Below are 21,046 nucleotides of genomic sequence, written 5' to 3'. Positions count from 1 at the left end.
CAGTGCTGTCCCAGCATTAGATTAAATATTCCCCCATGCCAACGCGTTTCGCTTAGCTTTGTCAGGGCTGGGGAATCATAGTTTTAAACTTCCATACTAACACGCCGGTAATAACCAAAAGCTATTGGTTATTACCGGCGTGTTAGTATGGAAGTTTAAAACTATGATTCCCCAGCCCTGACAAAGCTAAGCGAAACGCGTTGGCATGGGGGAATATTTAATCTAATGCTGGGACAGCACTGGTGAACCAGTAGATCACAGAATGCATATACGCAAAAAAAGCTAAGTGATCAAAATATATTATGGATAAATATTAATTTATTGATAACTTAAATTATAAAAAAATTCTAAATAAATATAATAGAATATGAGAACATTAGCAGGGATTAATGACGAATGACAGACCGAATGAGCACTCTATACTCTAAGGTCAAGATCTGAACTCCCATTGCTACGTTCTCTTGGTGATATAAATGCTTCCTTAGCAACCCACTACATTGACGTTTATATTGATGTTTAAAACTGAATGAAGATATTCTATACTCGAACTATATAAAGATATTTATAGAGCCATCGGAAGCGGCACTCTAACCTGAAACCTTTCTGTTAGAGTGAATGCCGTTATGCTTCCTCAAATTTTTTTTTAAAACTGATTTGCAATAACACAAGTAAACATTTGTTATAGAAATACAGAAACGTGAACTTGTAAAAGTCGGAAAAAATTTTAACAAAGAAATTAAAATATTTTCCTTTCTTAGACCACCATTTAAACAGGGGGGGGGGATCCATTAAACCCATGGAGAGGATTACAGCAAAATAATAATAATTTTATTTTTATACTAGTTTTTAAGCCCGTTACATTAACGGGTGCTAGAATAGATGTGTGTGTATCTTTCTTTTTTTCTCTCTCTCTCCCTCCTTGGCCGCTGTCTTTTTTTTTTTTTTAGCATACCTCTCCCCCTAAAGCAGCCCCCTTTCCCTCTCTCCCTGGCCCCCTGTTGTGCCATGCCTGCCTGCTCCGTGGCCCCCTTCTGTTTCCCCCCTCCCAGAGCAAAACATGATTGCTGTCTGCCCCAGCACACCCCTCCCCCCAAGCAGCCCCCTTTCCCTCTCCCCCTGGCCCCCTGTTGTACCATGCCTGCCTGCTCCATGGCCCCCTTCTGCTTCCGCCCTCTCCCAGAGAAAAGCATGATTGCTGTCTGCCCCCAGCACACCCCTCCCCCCAAAGCAGCCCGCTTTCCCTCTTCCTCTGGCCCCCTGTTGTGCCATGCCTGACTGCTCCGTGGCCCCCTTCTGTTCCTCCCCTCCCAAAGCAAAGCATGATTGCTCCTTGGCCCCCCTTCTTCCCCCTTCCCAGACGCCTGAAGCTGCCACCTGCCGCCAGCCACCTGAAGCCATCAGCCGCCACCTGAAGCCGCCACCCACCGCTCGCAACCTAAAGCTGCCGCCCGCCACCAGCCACCTGAAGCCGCCGCCGCCTGTCGCTAGCCACCTGAAGCCACCACCTGCTGCCAGCCACCTGAAGCCGCCGCGCGCTGCAGATAGAATCTGGCCATGGAGAGACATAGCACGATGTCAGGTAGCATAGCCTCCTAAGTGCGTATGTGCGCTTAGAGGATTATTATAGAGGATACCGCCTAACCAAAAATGGTTCTAGGCGGTTTACAACAAATAAGCACAAGTCATACAGTGGAGAGTACAATTTAAGAGGGAAAAACAATTCAAAACAAAATACAATAAATAAGAATTGGTCCTACAGTAGAAAATGTGATTTAAAAGAAAAATGCAATTTAAAAGAATGGTTCTAAGCGGATTACAACAAATAAGAACCGACCATACAGTAAAAATACAATTTAAAAGAAGATACATTGCATGACGGAAGCATAGAATTATTAAACGAAACAACCAGTTAGGATACAAATTTTTCAAACAGTTGGATCTTCAATAGTTTTCTAAAATCAAGATAAGAAGAGGATCCTAGCATAATTTTACCAAACCAATCATTCAGTTTGGCAGCTTGAAAAGAGAGAGTTCTCTCCAGAAATCTTTTATAACAACATAATTTAGCGGAAGGAAACGTAAACAGACAACTCTGCGTGTGACCTATTTATTAAGGAAAGCTGACTACGACCAACAAATTAGAGAATGACACGGTGACAAAATTCATCACCAATCCCGTCCCCGCGGATAACCGCGGAAACCATCTTCATGTCATTCTTTAAGGAGAGAGGGAAGAATCAGAGTATGAATGGCCACAACCACTGACCCGCAAGCTTTGCTTTGAAGAATGCTGGTGTAGAAGGACTGAGGTTGAAACAGACACTACAGAATGACAGTCTCTGGTATCCAGAGCAGATATTGTGATGTCATAATGCCTCATTCCACCAGTGCCTAAGAGCCAATCACATCAGTGATGTCACAATGGCTTCATTATCCTTGGCTCACATAAGAATCAGAGTATGAATGGCCACAACCACTGACCTGCAAGCTTTGCTTTGAACAATGCTGGTGTAGAAGGACTGAGGTTGAAATAGACACTAGAAAATGACATGGGATTATTTCCCGCGGTTATCCGCGGGGATGGGAACGGTGATGAATTTTGTCACTGTGTCATTCTCTACAACAAATCCAAACATTCAAATTATCCAGTTAAATCTATGACTTGCTAGAAATCTTTTTAAAGTCTAGAAAGACTCTTAATTGTGATGGTAGAAAAAAAGGTGTACTTAATCCCCAGATATCGAATCAAACATTTACAAGGGTATGCTAATAGGTAGGAAGCCCCCAACTTTTTATTTTCATCACGCATAGACAAGAACTCTTTTCTTACAATGTTTGATAAATCCAGATTCTTTGCTCGGAGAAAATTAAATGAGAATTACGGAAGTAAAGTTTCATCACTGACCCCCTCTTCTACTAAACCACGCTAGCAGTTTTAGCGTGGGGAGCCACGATGAATGACCCGCGCTGCTCCCGACGCTCATAAGAACTCTAAGAGCATCAGGAGCAGCACGGGCCATTCAGCGCGGCTCCCCACGCTAAAACTGCTAGCGCAGTTTAGTAGTAGGGAGGGGTAAATTCAAGTCCTGCTCGAATACAAGAGAGACGAGCAATGTCCCCCCCCCCTTTCCTTTACTTCTGAAAGGGAATCCTCCAACATAGCAGATAACTGCATCAAGAAATCTTAACACATCTCCACGACTATCCCCAGTCTTGTAAATCTCCCAGCAAAGTCTCAACCATGTAAACAGCAACCTCATTTGTAATTTTCCTGGAGATGTCCAGTTATCTTCTTTTGTAATCCGCCCATAAGTGCAAGGTATTGGCAAAATAGAAGTCACTACTATAATGTAATTTAATAAATCTTTTACAATGAATTCTTCTTCCACCAATTTTCCTTCCTCAGCAGTCTTGGTAACAGCACTAGGAATATAATATATCTTATTGAATGGAGGAATAGCTTGTTGAGGAATTTTAAGAATTTCAGTTCGCTATTTTTTTAAAATAATCAACCAGGTTTAAGGCTGGTGATTTAGGAAAGTTCAATGCCCGTATATTGAGCCTCCTATTGAAATTTTCAAATTGTTCCATCTTGCGATGTACATAATTCTTGTCTGTAATCAAAGTTGATGTTATTGCTTTTAAATCCTTTACTTCAGATTTGACCTGCGATATTTGTTCAGAAGAGTCCTGCCTCAATTTTTGATTATATCATCTTCTCCGATTCAGATTTTTTTTTTTTTAAATTAAATTTAATTGCATTTTAAACAATTTTTCACAAGAATAATCTTGCTCAGGCAACACAGAAAGAAATATCATTAAGAATAAATAAAAAGAAAGAAAGAAATCCTCAACATATCTTCATTAGGCCACCATAAATAGAGGGAAGGTCCTGATAAAGTGAAGAGAACCTCAAATTACAAGTAAAATATGAATAAGAATTGGCAGCATAAGACCCACTTTTCCTAATAGCCATTCTATATTAGCTAAACAGTTCCAGAGACCAATTTCTTCATATCCAGAAAGCCTCGTAGCTGTTAAGGTGAAAAGAACGTATATTTCACTCCCAGATATTTAATCATGTATTGTTGGATAAGTCAACAGAAAGGAAGCGCCAAGAGTCACTGTTTCAGATCTCATAGCCAAAAATAGTTTCCTTCTTTCCTGTGTTTGTCTTGTCACATCTGGAAACGTCCAAACCTTTTCCCCATAGAATAATACTTGGGAATTACGAAAGTACAACCCGAATACAGCATTGATGTCTTGTTCGAAAACGAATGAGATAGGGGTGGAAGGGATGGGGTGGGATGCTCTGTCTCAGTATGCAGGGAGGTATTACGAGTTTAACTTTGTTCTGCACTATTGTTAGGGTGGGATTGTATTTAGTTTGTTACATGAAAACTTGATGACCCGAATTAGTGGTGGGTTTTCTGTGCAACTCTTTGCTGTTGGTATTGATGTTCTTTTGTATTGGAAATGGCGTTGTCATCGATAAAATTGTTTAAACATAAAATCACAAACAACAGATCACCACCACATCCACCAAGGCACCAACAAGAGCCGGGTTTTATACATTTTATACATCAGTGTAACAATAAGAATCCAACAAACCCCCATACTTAAAAAAAAAATAAAAATAAAAATACGGCAAACGCTTCTGTTTTACAGCATTCTTTCGCAAACAAACAAACAGCGTTCCACCAGGCACAATCTGAAAATTCAGAACTATTCTGCCAACAAGTTAAAATTTGCTGAATCACTAAACCCATGAATACATCAAATAACTTAGCCTCTGCATTTTATGCGGTTCTATTTATACGATTACCTTTAACTTATTAAGTGCCAAATATCACTAACTCCACCCCACAATGCCCTCAAATTAGCCGGTTTCGACTTGGGATCTAACCGGACATTGACAGAGAAACCATTTGGCTCTTGGTCCAATCGCTTATATTGTCTCAGACTGAACATCCTTTAAGTAGGATGCACAGTAGCTATACGCAAAAAATTACAGGCCATCCAGAACGTAGCAGCCAGGCTTATATTTTCAGAAACAAGAAATGAGAAAGTGTTGCTGCTCTATCTCAATCTACACTGGCTTCCCTCTGAAGCTGCTTCTCGTTAAGCTATGTACGTTGATCTTTCATGGTGAATCCCTGGATTATATGATTAATTTAGAAAAATTATCACCTAATCAGCAACCATTTGAGATTGACATGCTGAGGGCAGTGTCCCGCAAACTTTGCTGAGCCACGGCACACTAAACGCAGTGGCCGTGGCTCGAGGCAACCGGAAGTGTGCGGATGTCTCCATGACGACATGACACACGTGTGTGACATCATCAAACTGACATCTGCCCATGTGCAAAGGCCCTCCAGGTGGGCCCTGAGCAGGCAATGGAGGATGTCAAGAAGGAAGAGGAGAGGCGTTGGCTGATTGCCTATAGGACTTGTCTCTCGCCACAAGAGGCACATCCTGTAGGCAGTCAGCTGGTGCTGACACCTCTCCTCCTTTCCAGTGTGTCGTGGCACAGCTGAAATCTCAGGAGGCACACGAGTGTGTCGCTGCACACAGTTTGCGATACACTGGTCTACGGTTTGGGAATTTCAAAATACAACACAATACATTCTATAAATTTTCTATATATGGCGGCAAAATGGCAGAACTTTCTCCAAATACAACTAAGAACCTCTCCCTCTTACACACGTGTCTGTAAAGGCCTGAAAACCTCTCTCTTTGCAAAATATCTCATTCAGCTTAAATGATGACTTTCGCAGAGGTTTTGAAATCCTATACCTATGATAAAGATCTCATTCCATTTACCACTACTATTATTTATTACTTCTATAGTGCTGAAAAGGTGTACACAGTGCTGTACATTTTGACATTTAATAGCTGGTCCCTGCTCTGAAGAGCTTACCGTTTAACTTGAACAGACCGATATGACACATAAGGTTGGGGGATGCAGAACCCAAGGTGAGAGGAGTTAGGAGTTGAAAGCAGTTTCAAAGAGGTGAACTTTTAACTTGGACATGAACACTGACAGAGACGGAGCCTGTCATAGGGATTCAGGCAGTTTGTTCTAGGCATACGGCACAGCTAGACAGAAATGTAACAGTCAATCAGACTATTTTGGCTCCCCTGTCATTATATCTTGATCCCTAATGTAAGATTGTAATTCCCGGATATGGCCAGTTTCGTCTTAATCTGTAAAATGCATTGAACTCCTCCTGGGGGATATTAGCAATCCATAAATATTTATGTACACTCCGCCCTCCGTATTCATGGAGGTTAGGGGCAGAGCCGGCCCACGAATATGGAAAATTCACAAATAACTTTTGGGCCGACTCTGACCCACCCCCACCTCCTGGACCTTTACCTGGTGGTCTAGCGGTGACTCAGGGCAGGAGCGATCTTCCTACGCTCCTGCCCTGTGTAGATCCATCATCCAAAATGGTTGCCGAGAATTCCCGTGGTCTCTCGAGACTACAACGGGAACTCCCAGCAGCCATTTTGGAGGATGGACCTGCATGGGGCAGGAGTATGGGAAGATCGCTCCTGCCCCGAGTCACTGCAGGACCACCAAGTAAGGTCCGTGGGTAAGATTATTATTAGAGAGGTGACGAGATTAGTGCGAGAATATTCATTTCACGGAGGTAGTTGGGTGAATGTGGTGGGTATATCAGCATTGTTAAAGTGTTCGGAGCTCTGAGTAGTTTTAGAATCGTAGACAAGGTGGACTCTTTGGTTAGAAAGGGTTTTTTACTCTATGGAAGCTTCGTTCCATTAGAGCATATTTTGATGCTTCATCGTTCAGAATTATGGTACAATCCCTTATACTAAGCCAACTTGACTACTGCAATATCGCCCATCTGGCAATTACCCAGAAGAACTTGTAGCGATTACAACTGGTGCAAAATGCGGCGGGGTCAGGCTAATTTTTGGGCTGAAGAAGTTCGATCATGTAACTCCTTCTTGCCGACTCCTGCACTGGTTGACGATGGAGGCACGTGTGAAGTTTAAGTTCAGTTGTTTCTGCTTTAAGGTACTTTTCGGCCTAGCCCCCAGATATATATCTGACCTTTTCTCTTTTTCAACCAATCAACATATGAGAAGCTCAAACGTGAATTTCGTTTCCCCACCAGTTAGAGGATGTAAATTTGAAAGACACCATCAACATCTCTTCTCATATCAGGCAGCATTATGGTGAATTCAGGAAACACCTAAAAACATGTCTGTTCCTAAAGTACGTAGGCAGCTGCACTGCACAATTTTTACCCACAACTGATCGCTAAACCTCAACTCTGTTAGTACTACTCAATCTGTAACATTTTTAATCATTGTAAACCACGGTCATGCGGTATATAAACTGTTATTATTATTATGTTTTTTCTAAAAGCGTGCTGTAAATGGTAGCGGTAGTCCAACAGACTAACGATGACTAGAAATGCTGTTTGGGCTCTGTCCAACCTGTGCAGAGGGAAGAACCCTCCTCCTGTAACTTTGATCACTACTAGATCTCTCCGACTACTTGTCCTTGTAGGAAGATAGCTCCCGGAAAGGTCTGGGACGGAGTGATTCACTAGGGGGGGGGGGGAGGGTTTCCGGGCCAAAAAAACGCGAATAACTGAATCCGCAAATACTGAAACCGTGAATACGGAGGGAGGAGTGTAATGCAATTATCCACACAAGTGCTGCTGAAAAATGCTCGGTTAACTCTGGATAGGTGATTTAAACAGCCAGGATCCTCTCCCAAACATTTTAATCATCTTGCATTTTGGGCCCTCTTTATTTAAGGAGTGCCACTTGAATGCATTTGTGCTATACTCACAGCACTTTCCAGAGTTTTCTGGGCTTGTGACTACTGAGGTCGGCTCTGTACTGTGCATGTTCACCTACTGTGTGGCTGTATAGATCAGATGTCCAGGCCAGGGAGAACAAATGTTGGACAAGGGGGGAGGGAGAGTACAGGGTAGATGTTAGACACCTGAGTAGTGGGGAAGCGGGGGGAGCAGGGCTGACAGTTCACCTAAGGCATCATATACTCTTAAGTTGGCCCAAATTTTTTTCAGTTGGAAGACTGGATTTCTAATTCTTATTTTCCTAAGAAAACCCAGAAATACAATTCCATGTGTGCAATGGGACAAAACTAAGACTAGTTCAGTTGCCTTAGAGTGAGCTGGCAATCTTGGTCCAGCAATTTGGTGCTGTGTAGACACAGTTAACCGGCACCCATGAGGATTGATAGATGCCGGATAAATGTAGTTTCTGGTTGCTTGAGAGTTACTGTTAAAAAAACAGACCTAACTAATATTATACCACATACTATGGCATACCATAAACTGTTCCAGACAAGCTACTGGACATGTGGTAGGCAAAGCATGGGGGTACTCAGGTGTGCCATGCCAAGTTAAATTTCCAGCAGAAATTGATTTTATTTTCATTTTTACTTAAAGTATTACAGTTTTTCTTTGATTTTTTTTCTGGTTGCTTGAGTTCCGGTTAACAGGGAGTCTACTGTATTAGGGAGATTAAGAGGGTATTGTTTTGTTTTGTTTTTTAATCTGCTAGGATTTGTTTACCTTGCATTTTATAAGGGTTCATTTACTTGAGATAATTAATGGCCAATTATATATGAACACCTTTCCTTTATGCAATAATTGAAGCAGTATATCAGCCCTCCTGGTTTTTGAGTAATGTTTAGAGAGTGTCATGTTCCCACATAAGCGTTAAGATTATAAATGGGAACAAGAGCCATTTAACTTACTAAACGAGCCTCAGAACCATCTAGCTGAAAAAAACTAGCACAGCTAGAGCAACAAGCCAAAAAAGGCTCCAAACGTTAAATCATAGTCTCCTCTGACCGGGAGGGGAACCAAGTAAAAAATTCAAGGGCTCTAAGGACCCACTGAGAAAAACCTGGGATCCCTCCTCCCCCCCACCGGTCAAGTGAAACTTAAGTTCAAAAACTGTCCCAAAGTAATCCAGACAAACACGTTGTAATAGCAAATACGACCCCCCCAAATAAGGAAAAATATAAGAAAAATTAATTTAAAAAATCTCCAACAATACTTAGCTTTAGATTGCAACTGTGATGCTAGAAATACACATGTGAAAATCAACACGCGTATACAGTGGTACCTCGGTTTACGAGTGCACCGGTTTGCGAGTGTTTTCCAAGACGAGCAAAACATTTGCAAAATCGGCACCTCGGAAACCGAGCATGGCTCGATTTATGAGCGCCCCCCACCCCGTGATCCGGCACCCCCCCCCTGCTTACTGTCATCTGGGCACCGGCACTGGATCGCAGGGGGGGAGGGTGCCGGATCGCAGGGGGGCCTTCGGGGGGAGCAATGCCGGTTCTCGTGGGGGGGGGGATAGAGCAGTACCGCTGGCCTTAGGGGGTGGGAACATATCAAAGCGAGTTTCCATTATTTCCTATGGGGAAACTCGCTTTGATAAACGAGCATTTTGGATTACGAGCATGCTCCTGGAATGGATTATGCTCGTAATCCAAGGTACCACTGTATTTGTAATCCAGTCAAGCATCGGAGCTACTTCTGATCCTCCCCTTTCAGGGATTTGGTGCTTCCCCCCCTCAGGGGGAAGATCAGAAGTATCTCATGGCAAATCCAAGCCCATAAACCACCTCTCCACAGAATCCCCCCCCCACACCCACCCCCTGACCCCAAACTAACCCACCCCAGGTGGATGTGCACTCAGTTGCAGTTTGTTCAGAATGTGGCTCCGGGCTCTCGGAGGCAAAACCTGCAAATAGGGAGACCAAATCTGCAGAAAATTATAGCTTTTCCGACGAGAATAGGACGCCATACGAGCCTCCCAATCCATCAACTCATGTAATTTGTTCCACCAACAGCAAACCGTGGGCGCCTCCCCCAAGGTCCAGTGGGTTAAGATACATTTCTTCCCCAATATGAAACATTTACCCAGGAACTTCCACTCGGAAGAACCAAACCTAGACCACGCAGAGAATTGAGAAAATAACAGGAATGGCGGCCACTGAAAGCGGCGCCTGCAATAGCCTCCCCAAAAAGAAAGCTAGAGTGCTCCAAAAATCCTGAACACAAGTACAGGGCCAGAGCCCATGGAAATAAGAATTCCCAATAACGGAGCATTTTTGGCATAACTGGGTATCCACACAGCCCATATAAGCCTGACTTTGGGAAGCGTAAGCTCTCAACAGAGTTCAATAGTGACATTCCCGAAGCTCTGCATTGTACACTAACCCAGGAAACCCCCTTAAGGGAAGGAAGAAACAAATCGGCCGACAACACATATCCCAGATCCCACTGCCACGACAGTAAAATAGAAGAAAAATCATGAGTTGCCCGCAAAGCAGTTAGCTGCTTATAAAAATAAGACACTGAGGGCTCCTCCTCTGCCTCCAAAAAAAGCGAGGAACTGATCCCCAAAAGTCACCGACAAAGAGCCCGGATACCCACTCGTATATCAAAGCGAATTTTCCCATAGGAAATAATGGAAACTCAAGACGATTCGTTCCATAACCCAAGAACTAATACAAAATACAGTACTGCAAGACCGCGCTCATTTCGAACAGTCACTACACTGTGGGTGAATTGGGCGTGACGCTTTTATTACGTTCAGTCACGCTCAGCAATGCGCATATATTGTGTGTACTTGACGTGACGCACCTATATGTGCTTGTAATGCAAGGCAACGCTCATTTATCGAGTTAAAATTTAATAAAATGTTTTGCTCATCTTACAAAACACTTGCACAACATGTTACTCGCTATCCAAGGTTTGACTCTGCTACCTTTCTGTGGTACAACCATATTTACTATATAAAGATACTTTCTTTGATCCTAGTGGGCTCACAATCTAAGCTTTTGTACCTGGGACAATGGAAGGTTGCGTCTTTGCCTAGTTACAAGGAGTTGTAGTGGGAACCAAACCCAGGACCCCAGGTTCTCAACTCATTGTACTAACCATTAGGCTACTTCTCTACTACCTGTAGTTTAGATGATATTTTTTGACTCATGGCTTTATTACTACTGTGCGTTGTATTTACCTTTAGGTCCTTCTAGATGGGATGGGCCATGGAGAGCTCTTGGTTGTATGTAGGACGGTTTAAAGGAAGGGACCACAAATGGAACCTGCCTACCATCGAATGGAAATTTGGAAAGGAGGAAATCCTCTGTGCATCCAACCTGACGTTTTGTTGAAACGTAAGAGACTGGAGGTGTATCCACAACGTTTGGATTCTTCTTGGCTCCACCTTCACATTCTTTACTCTCAATAGCTTAAAAATAAAACAAGGATGTTCATTCAGAATTGATGATGTTATCAAATGTTCATCAACCACTGTCCATACTATGCCAACTATGGAACACCAGGTTAACCTCTCAGTTCATAAGGTCTTTTGGAAATTAAAACAGCTCCAGAGTTTTAAGAAATTATTTTCAGAATGATCAGTTTTAAATTTTAATTCAAGTGTACATTTTATCACAAATAGAATAGTCTCTTTTTAGGTTCCATTTGAAAACTTCTTGTTAAATTACAAATCCTGTAAAACACCTCTGTTAGATTACTGTGAAATGTAAGTAAATATGAACAAATTTCTATATTATTAGTAAAATTACTTTGCTTGCCTCTAAAAGGCCATTTTTTATTTAAGACTAGTTGCCTGATTGTTTAAATATTATAGGGCTAAGCTCCAATATATATTGCTTACATATTTATTTATTGCATAGCTAATATATCACTCTATCCTACATTCAGCAAAGTTACTTACCGTAACAGGTGTTATCTGGGCACAACAAGCAGATATTCTCACATGTCATCCACGGAGCCCCAGTATGGACAGGTTTAAAAAGTTCGTATTTCCACTTTAGAACTTAAGAAAGTTTACAAACCGCCCGCACCATGCAAGCATGAGTGCCTTCCCACCAGACGTAGATATGCAGCTCCTCAGTTCGATAAGCCAACTAGGCATGATGGGAGAGTTGTGAGAATATCTGCCTGCTGTCCCCAGATAACACCTGTTACGGTAAGTAACCGTGCTTTATCCTAACCGTTGTGAACTCCGGTGGATGTTCATATTAGATACCATGTCCCCCAAAGGGCTGAACGAATCATCTGATTGGTTAGCTCAAGCTGACCTTTAAAGTTGGGTAATGTCCCTTTTAAAAAATTTTTCTGAGGTAGTATAGTTGATTCCCCCGGAAATGTCGTCATGCAGGAGGGGTATTTAACTCGAGTCAGTACGCCGCGGCTTGCTTTTCCAAGTCGGTTGGCGGTACGCTGTGTATGTCCACAAATATAAGTAAGTAATGTGTGTTTGACAAGAGGGAGGGTTTGGATATTCCTAAAATAATAATTATAGTTGGATTCCTTAACCCTAATGGCTATGTTTCTTGGTGTTTCAGCTTCCCCATGTTGACAAAGATACTCGAAACGCGTTGGCGTTCAGGGGAATGACTTCAAGGCTGAAAGCTAAGTAACTTCAATTAATAAGTTAAAAGTATATGAAACGATAAGATAATCACCACTGAGAAGAACATATATGAGAAATAATTTAGAAAAAAATAGTAAAAAACAAGAAGTATGGAGGAGGAGGTACCGTGGGGCAAATGAAGAGTCTCTCCCTTCAAACTAAATTGTTTGTCAGGCTGTCTGATACCCCATTTGGTCCTCATAAAGATTGAGTATCAAGATTATATGACTTATATTGCAGTGACTCTGTGATCTTTATGGTGTTAAGATATTTATCCTAGAACAAGCAGGCAACATATACTCACATGTGGGACTCCCTAGCTAAGTCAAATGGGTTGGAGGGAGTGGTGGCCATTAAGAAAATAAATTTTGTAAAGAAAGAAACGCGGGAGTAGGAAGGCAAAAGGCAGAAAAATTTGAACAATGTTCAAAAGCACACGTCTCCTTAGCTCCGTGGAAAACTAAGAACTGAGGAGCTGCATGCCTACTTCGGGTGTTGGTGGATCACAAATTTTCTTAAATTCTTAAAGTGGCAATACACTTTTAAACCTGTCCGCACTGGGGCTCTGTGGTTGACGTCACCCACATGTGAGAATATGCTGCCTGCTTGTCTTAGGATAATAGGCGGTATTAGTATTTCTGAATCATCTCAGGAAATCCGATTATCAAAGAAGGCTCTACAGAGTCTACCAATGGCTCAAAACGCAACTGCACATATTTTGCCTGTTCTCATGCAATTCCATTGGTTACATTGAGATCTGAAGGAGGGATGTGATTGATTAGCATGAAGGAAGATGGAGTTCACTATGTTAGATCAAAGATGGCTATATTTTCCACAGCTGGAACTCTCTTCCTTGAGTTTTGAGATTATGTCAGGATCACATGGCCTTTAAGAAACTTAAAAACACAACTATTTATAAATGCTTTCCTGTAATATTAGCATGGGAGATTACTCCCAGTTTGGGCGGCTCATAGTTTCAATGATAGAGAGAGGTTCCAAATCTGAGATAGTGCTTTAACAGCAGGTCACTATGAAACAAATACCATGTTTCCCTGAAAATAAGACCAGATCTTATATTAATTTTTGTTCCAAAAAATGCATTAGGGCTTATTTTCAGGGGATGTCTTATTTTTTTTTCATGTATAACAATCATCTCTCTATCCCTCTCCTCCATCCCAATTCTTCTTCTATTCTTTCTCTCCCCCCCCCATAAGCAGCATCTTTCTTCCCCTCTCACCCTTCTAAACAAGATGAAATCAATGGGGTTAGGTGAGACACTAACTACATGGGTCAATGATTGGCTGAGTGGTAGACTTCAGAGGGTGGTAGTCAACGGCACCTTCTCCGAAACATCGGAAGTGACCAGCGGAGTGCCGCAGGGCTCAGTCCTGGGTCCACTGCTTTTTAACATATTCATAAGGGACTTGACACGAGGGCTTCAGGGTAAAGTAACATTATTCGCCGATGACGCCAAAATATGTAATACAGTAAGGGAAAGTAATGTGCAGGATTATATGACGCAGGACCTACTTGCGTTGGAGAGCTGGTCCTCGACATGGCAGTTGGGCTTCAACGCTAAGAAATGTAAGGTCATGCACCTCGGTAGCAGGAATCCGTGCAAAACTTACACCTTAAATGGAGAAACATTAGCTAGGACGACAATAGAACGAGACTTGGGAGAGATCATCAGTGCAGACATGAAGGCTGCAAATCAGGTAGAAAAAGCATCATCCAAGGCAAGACAAATGATGGGATGTATCAATAGAAGCTTCGTCAGCAGGAAACCTGAGGTCATAATGCCACTGTACAGAACCATGGTGAGACCTCATCTGGAGTACTGTGGGCAGTTCTGGAGGCCACATTACCGCAAAGATGTGCTTAGAGTCGAGTCGGTTCAGCAGATGGCCACTAGAAATATCTTGGGGCTCAAGGGTCTCTCGTACGAAGAGAGACTGAACAAATTGCAGCTCTACACTCTGGAGGAACGCAGGGAGAGAGGGGACATGATAGAGACGTTTAAGTACATCACAGGTCGTGTCGAGGTGGAAGATGACATCTTCCTACTCAGGGGTCCCTCGGCCACTAGAGGGCATCCGCTCAAACTCAGGAGGGAAATTTAAGGGTGATGCCAGGAAGTACTTCTTCACGGAAAGAGTGGTGGGTCGCTGGAACAAGCTTCCAGAGCAGGTGACCAAGGCCACTAGCGTGCTTGACTTTAAGAATAAATGGGACATCTACGTGGGATCCCTACAGAGGCCTAGTAAGGGGGTGGGTCAGTAGAGTGGGCAGACTTGGTGGGCTGTAGCCCTTTTCTGCCGTCATCTTTCTATGTTTCTATCCCCTTGTGAAGCATCTTTCTATCCCTCTGTCCCATCCCCCAGTACACCACAACCCCACCGACAGAGGGAAGGCCCCGGGGGGGAATGGCGCAAAGCAGCCCGTTCAAAGCACTGCTGCTTTAGGATGCCTCAGAGCAGAGGTATATCTGGTCTCAAAGGGGTGAGGGTTGCTTGATGCATCCGAGACAAGACAGCACTAGTGCCAGTAATGGAGTTGGAGAGTGTCGGGGACATTCGGAAGGGGGGGAGGGGGTTTTGGAGATCAATCTTAACTAGGGCTTATTTTGGGGGTAGGGCTTATATTAGGAGCATCTTTAAAAATCAGACCTTGACCAAAAGGGAAGAGAAGAAGGAAGAAAAAGCTAGACCTGGGGTTGAGTAGGGGGGGAGATAGAAAGTGAGAGAGACTACACTAGGAAGGAGAGAGAGGGAGAGATGCTGGACCAGTGAGGGGAAGGGGAGAGAAAGAGAGAGATCATATGAGGAGGGGGGTCAGGGTGAGGGAGAGAGATTCTGGCACTGAGGTGGGGGTGAAAGGAAAGGGGAGAAGCTAGACATAGGGAGGGACAGGAACACAGAAAAATGATGTTAGGCATAGAGGGAAGACAAAGAAGGACTGGAGGAACACCACAAAATTCAACAACAATTTACTCCACTCCAGTAATGACAAATAGTATACACAGCCTACACACTCTATAATGAAGGAAAAAAGCCTCAAATGGCTGAAGAAAAAATTCCAAGGTGCGCTATGATGCCTGAGAGTTGGGACAGGTTGATACACAGCATGTAAATTTTTCTTTGAGTCATTGTAAGCTCTTCCGAGCAGGGACCATTTATTGAATGTTAAATGTACAGAGCTGCATACGCCTTTCAGCACTATAGAAATGATAAATAGTAGTCGTAGTTATTTTGGAATCTGTTTTGTTCTTTTTTAAAAAAAAAAAGGTCTAGGGATTCTGATATTTTAATAGAAACAGATGAGGGCTAAGGGGACATGGGGGTCAGGGTAGGGTTACCATATGGCTCCAGAAAAAGGAGGACAGATTAAGACATCCAGGTTTTACTTCCATTAAAAGCAATGGAAGTAAAACCTGGATTTCTCAATCCGTCCTCCTTTTCCTGGAGTCATACGGTAACCCTAGGTCAGGGGGTTGGGGAGGGCATGAACTGAGGGTACTTCCCCTTTAAATTCATCCTCCTTTTTCTTGCTTATACTGTATGTGTCATATTGTGGGCTGGTCACCATCTGATGATGTCATAAGCAGGGACAGCTTCCACTTTGCTAGCTATCATCAGTGAGAGGAAACTGAATCATATTGAAGAGAAATTCCAATTAATATGTAGATATGTCTGGAAGCTATGGAGCATCCATCTATACTAATCAACTTGCAGGTCGTAGTTCTACAACATAGTGTATGTTGAACATATTTTTATTCAGTTATAGAAAGTTTACCAGCAATGAAATGCAAATGACGAAATATTTTAAAAAATTGTGCAAACCATTCCAAAATAATAAGGGCTAGATTTACTAAGCCCACTGATTGTGTTTGCGATCGTGTACCGACCCGATTTTCCTCTGGCCCGATTCACTAATCTGCGTGCCGATCATCCTCCGATCCGATCCAATCCGCGCAGACAAATGAGGGGAAATGGCCTGCAAAGTAGGCAAGGCAGAGCGATTCACTAACCAAAATATGGAACACCGACTGGGCTGTCCAATCAACAAAGAAGCGACTGCTGGGAACCAGTCGCTGGCGTCCTTTCCGACTGCCGCCCTGCTCTTGCATGCATCCATACTTGGGAGCCCGTGGTTTTAAAAAAACACGCCATGAGGAAGGATGGAGGAAAGCACGTTAACAGTTCCTTTTTTAAAAAAACTTTATTGTTGCTCGCGACAATAAAGCTTTTTTTAAAAAAAAAAACCATCTCTCTGCCGCCCTGCAGGCGCTCCCCCACCCTCCTCCCCCCGGTGCTCTGAAAGCCTGTTTGCAAATGTCAGGCTTCGGGATGGAAGCCGAGCTCAGCCTTCCAAACAGATGGATCTGGGCTGCAGAGGTGCCAGTTAAAGTTGGTCAGTTTGCACGCGGGGAGCGAGAGGGAAGTTAGGAGAGTCGGCGCATGTGCAGACCATCTTCAGGCAAAGAAGATAAGTCTGCGCATGTGTCGGGTTCGCTCTGAAGCGATCCGTGGGAATAGCTCGTGGGCGTGTTTGCGATTAGAGCATTTGTATGATGTGCAGTCTTTTTGTGAATCGGTCGCCCGGGATTGGATCGGCCACGGATCGGAACGCTTTGTTAGTGAATCTAGCCCATAGTGCATTAAGCATGCCAGTTTTACCTTTACGCTTACACACCCCATTTCATCCTCCCTCTCCTATTACAAAGCAAAAAAGAAGCAGAAGCCCAGAACAGAACAAATGAACCAGAATCTGTAGACTGAGCACTGCTATGTGCACGTGGCATTAATGAGCTCAGGAGTCTGTCTGCAATATACTTTAAAGACACAGAATTGTATTTTATTTTACAATGGTTTCCCATACCACGCAGTTTCTGGGGGGGTTTTCAGGATTCTTTACTTACCTTTTGTGCCATTCCTTTTGTCAAGAGAGAGACAGCCCTGGCAGCAACTTTTTATGAACTCTGTTGCCATCATACTGAGCCTCTAGCACCCAGCAGGTATATAACAAAGGTACAGTGCCTCAAGGGACAAGAATCTGGCCTGTTAACAAAACAAGGACATGGGTGAGAATTTTCCAGTGTCTATTGTCCTGCTTTGGTAAAGAAATGTGCTCACTGGCTCTAGTCAGAACTATCAATCTGCAGTCTGTCTTTTCAAATGTTGAAATCAGTGAATAACAAATACAGAAATAAATACAAAGAAACTTATACACAGATTCCCAAACAGTTAAAACAATCAAGAGAATTTGTTTAGGAATCAAATTATGGCAATGATTGTTAAATGAAATTCTGTGTCACAGTTATTTTCTTATGGGAAATTAAGACAGGAACAGAGTGAGCTGGCTAAGGGTTCATAGTCCAGCTTTCAATTGAGATGTCCAAAACTACAAGTCCATAGATGTACTGGCAAAAAAAACAAAACAAAACAACCCCAGGCTCATCTTGGAAAAATAGAACCTCCTAATAATCCTGTAAATACATGTACTAAAGACAAACCAATGGCAAAGAAACTTTAAAACACTTAATTTCAATCAACAGTAATGTGGTTTAACAAGTAGGGAAAGCATACACTCCTCAAGTGTATGAAGATGAAAGTGAGGTCAATCAACTCTTGACAAAATCCAAAATGTCACCTCACTCTACAAGAAGAGGAAATAAGCAATTCCCTTGCTAAATCTCAAGTCTGAGATAACTACATCTGATATGTTGTAAATTTTACATTAAAAGTGTTCCATCATCTTCTAATCTTTTCAGAAGTAAGACAAACCAATAACATCAGGTAATTCATTCCTTTATTTTTCTTTTTCTTCCTTGTTGCAGAGATACTAGCATGTCCCCTGTATCTCTGCAACAAGGAAGAAAAAGAAAAATAAAGGAATGAATTACCTGATGCTATTGGTTTGTCTTACTTCTGAAAAGATTAGAAGATGATGGAACATTTTTAATGTAAAATTTACAACATATCAGATGTAGCTATCTCAGACTTGGGATTTAGCAAGAGAATTACTTATTTCCTCTTCTTGTAGAGTGAGGTGAAGTTTTGGATTTGTCAAAAGCATACACTCCTCCCTCAATATTCACGGGGGGGGGGGGGGGGGGGTGGGTTAAGGACAAAGCCGGCCCGCGAATATTGAAAATTTGCAAATAACTTTTGGGCCGACTCTGACCCACTTCTGCCTCCCTCCTGCCTTCTCCCCGGCATCCCTGACCTTATATAAACTGTTATTATTATTATTATTAACTGGTTGTCTAGCGGTCTTTTGGGGCAGGAGATAGGTAATGTGTGATAGGGAAATTTAAGAAACGGATATTTTTGGCTCTCATATAATTCTCCATTTTTTCCATCTTAGCATGAACCAATATACTATCTTTAATGTTAGCAGAAGCAGTACTCTGTAAATTACACGCAGATTTATCCAATTTATCTAATTTATTTCCTAACTCTTATTTGAATTTCATGCTCGTCCATTTTAACTGTTGTATCAGAGGAGAACTGACAATTTCAAAACAGTATTTTGCAATGAAGACTCAAACCTATTAACAGTTAACTATACATCAATTTAAAGTGACTACTTTATCTTTAGGGAGAACATTCAGGCTTGGCTCCACGACCATTTGTACAGGAGTCAAACCTTTTATTCCCACCGTACCAGATTGATCTGAAACACTAAGGCCAGTTACATCAGACAATTATAAGGAAGAGGTTACATCCTCAACCTTAGAGGGTGTCTCTACTCTTCCAACAAAACTTAATAGCTGGGGATGGCGCCCCTGAGAGGGAAGCAAACTGTATACCTAAAGTTACCTGCTCTTCCAATCGTGGCAAAGAGGAAACCATGAGGTGCAGGTCCATTGGACCCATGCCTGAGGCTAATAGATGGATTTTCGCCTTTCTTTTACCCATGGTAGAAGGAATTGGTACTGACCTGCTCCCACGGGCTCCGAAGGGGCCATAGGCTAAAGCTCTTAACACTTTCATTGTAAGGTCATAGAGTATCTAATATAATAAAACCCTAAGCCGCGCATGCGCACTCCCACCTGCGTGCTCCCGTTTTCTGTGAGCTGTAGGGCACCGCAGGTAGGAGTGCGCATGCGCGCAATCTCTTTTTCTTTCTCCCTTCCCCCCGAGGCAGATGTCAGCCGCCGCGGCTGTCAGTGGCTGCAGACCGCGGCAGCTGTAGGCCGTGGTGACTGTCAGCGGCTGCAGGCCGCGGCGGCCGAGCACGGAGCCACCAGCAGCGGGTGGTGGTCAGCCCGAGAAACCCCTGACCTACAGGCCGGGCCGAAGTTTAAAGTACTGAGTGTAGGAGGGGCAGGAGAAGCTAGACTGAGGGAAAAAATGATGATGCACAGGGAAATGGAGGGAGAGGGAATGCTGCGGCTGCTGCACAGGGAAGGAGATAGGAAGAAAGACACAGGGACAGGGGCAGGGAGAGAGACAGAAAAAAGACAGCGGGAGGAAGAGAGAAAGAAAGAAAAAGACAGGGGTAGGGAGAGAAACAGAAAGAAAGACAGACATATATTCTAGCACCAGCGGGAGGAAGGGAGACAGAAAGAAAAGAAGAAAGACACAGGGACAGGGAGAGACACAGAAAGACAGACAGACAAAGGGGGCCAGGGAGAGAGACAGACAGAAAGAAAGACAGCGGGACAGAGAGAGAGATAAAATAAAAACAGACAGACATATATTCTAGCACCCGTTAATGTAACGGGCTAAAATACTAGTAGAAATATAATGGCAGATAAAGGCCAAATGGCCCATCCAGTCTGCCCATCTGCAGCATCCACTATCTTCTCCTCTCCCTAAGAGATCCCATGTGCCTGTCCCACGCTTCATGAATTCAGACACAGTCCCCATCTCCACCTCCACCGGGAGACTATTCCACGTATCTACCACCCTCTTAACTTCATCCTATGCCCTCTTATTCTGGAGCTTCCTTTCAAATGTGTCACACCTCAAGCGCATTTATGTCACATACTGTAGGTATTTAAATGGCTATCATATCTCCCCTCCTCCACCTTTCTTCCAAAGTATACATACTGAGATTTTAAAATCTGTCCCCATATACCTTATGATGAACACTGACCATTTAATAGCCTTCCTCTGGACTGACTCCATTATATCTTTTTGAAGATATAACTCCAGAATTGTACACAATATTCTAAATGAGGTCTCACCAGTCATATAGGGGCATCAAAACCTCCTTTTTCCTACTTCCCTATGCGCCCTAGCATCCTTCTAGCTTTCGCCATCGTCTTTTCAACCTGTTTGGCCACCTTAAGATCATCACGTACTATCACACCCAAATCTTGCTCCTCTTTCATGCACAAAAAGTTCCTCACCCCCTAAACTGTACAGTTCTCTTGGGTTTTTGCAGCCCAAATGCATGACTTCGCATTCCTTAGCATTAAATCTTAACTGCCAAATTTCAGAACATTCTTCAATCTTTGCTAGGTCCTTCCTCATGTTAATCGCATCATCAGGGGTGTCTACTCTATTGTAGATTTTGGTATCATCCACAAAGAAGCAAATCTTACCCGACAGCCCTTTAG

The 21,046-nt window shown here is 43.0% G+C and overlaps 1 protein-coding gene across 6 annotated transcripts in view; it reads right to left on the bottom strand.

The window, feature by feature from the left end:
* The window catches only part of TC2N (tandem C2 domains, nuclear), a 137,316-nt gene that overhangs the window by 78,134 nt on the left and 38,136 nt on the right, over positions 1 to 21,046 (bottom strand). For 4 of the 6 annotated variants that reach the window (XM_033951812.1, XM_033951809.1, XM_033951806.1 and 1 more), the window contains 2 exons: positions 17,396 to 17,534; positions 11,053 to 11,283 (listed from right to left, as the gene is read on the bottom strand). In XM_033951812.1, coding sequence (XP_033807703.1) covers positions 11,053 to 11,283; positions 17,396 to 17,468 — 304 coding nt within the window. In that variant the 5' untranslated portion in view covers positions 17,469 to 17,534. Of the gene's footprint in view, positions 1 to 11,052; positions 11,284 to 14,007; positions 14,108 to 17,395; positions 17,535 to 21,046 lie in introns of those variants that run through there. The other 2 variants (XM_033951808.1, XM_033951811.1) reach the window with 2 other exon arrangements.

The sequence above is a fragment of the Geotrypetes seraphini genome, chromosome 7, assembly GCF_902459505.1.
Source record: "Geotrypetes seraphini chromosome 7, aGeoSer1.1, whole genome shotgun sequence".
Classification (NCBI taxonomy): Eukaryota; Metazoa; Chordata; class Amphibia; order Gymnophiona; family Dermophiidae; genus Geotrypetes; species Geotrypetes seraphini.
Note: the sequence above shows the minus strand (reverse complement) of the source record. Positions and strands in the feature narration are given on the sequence as shown.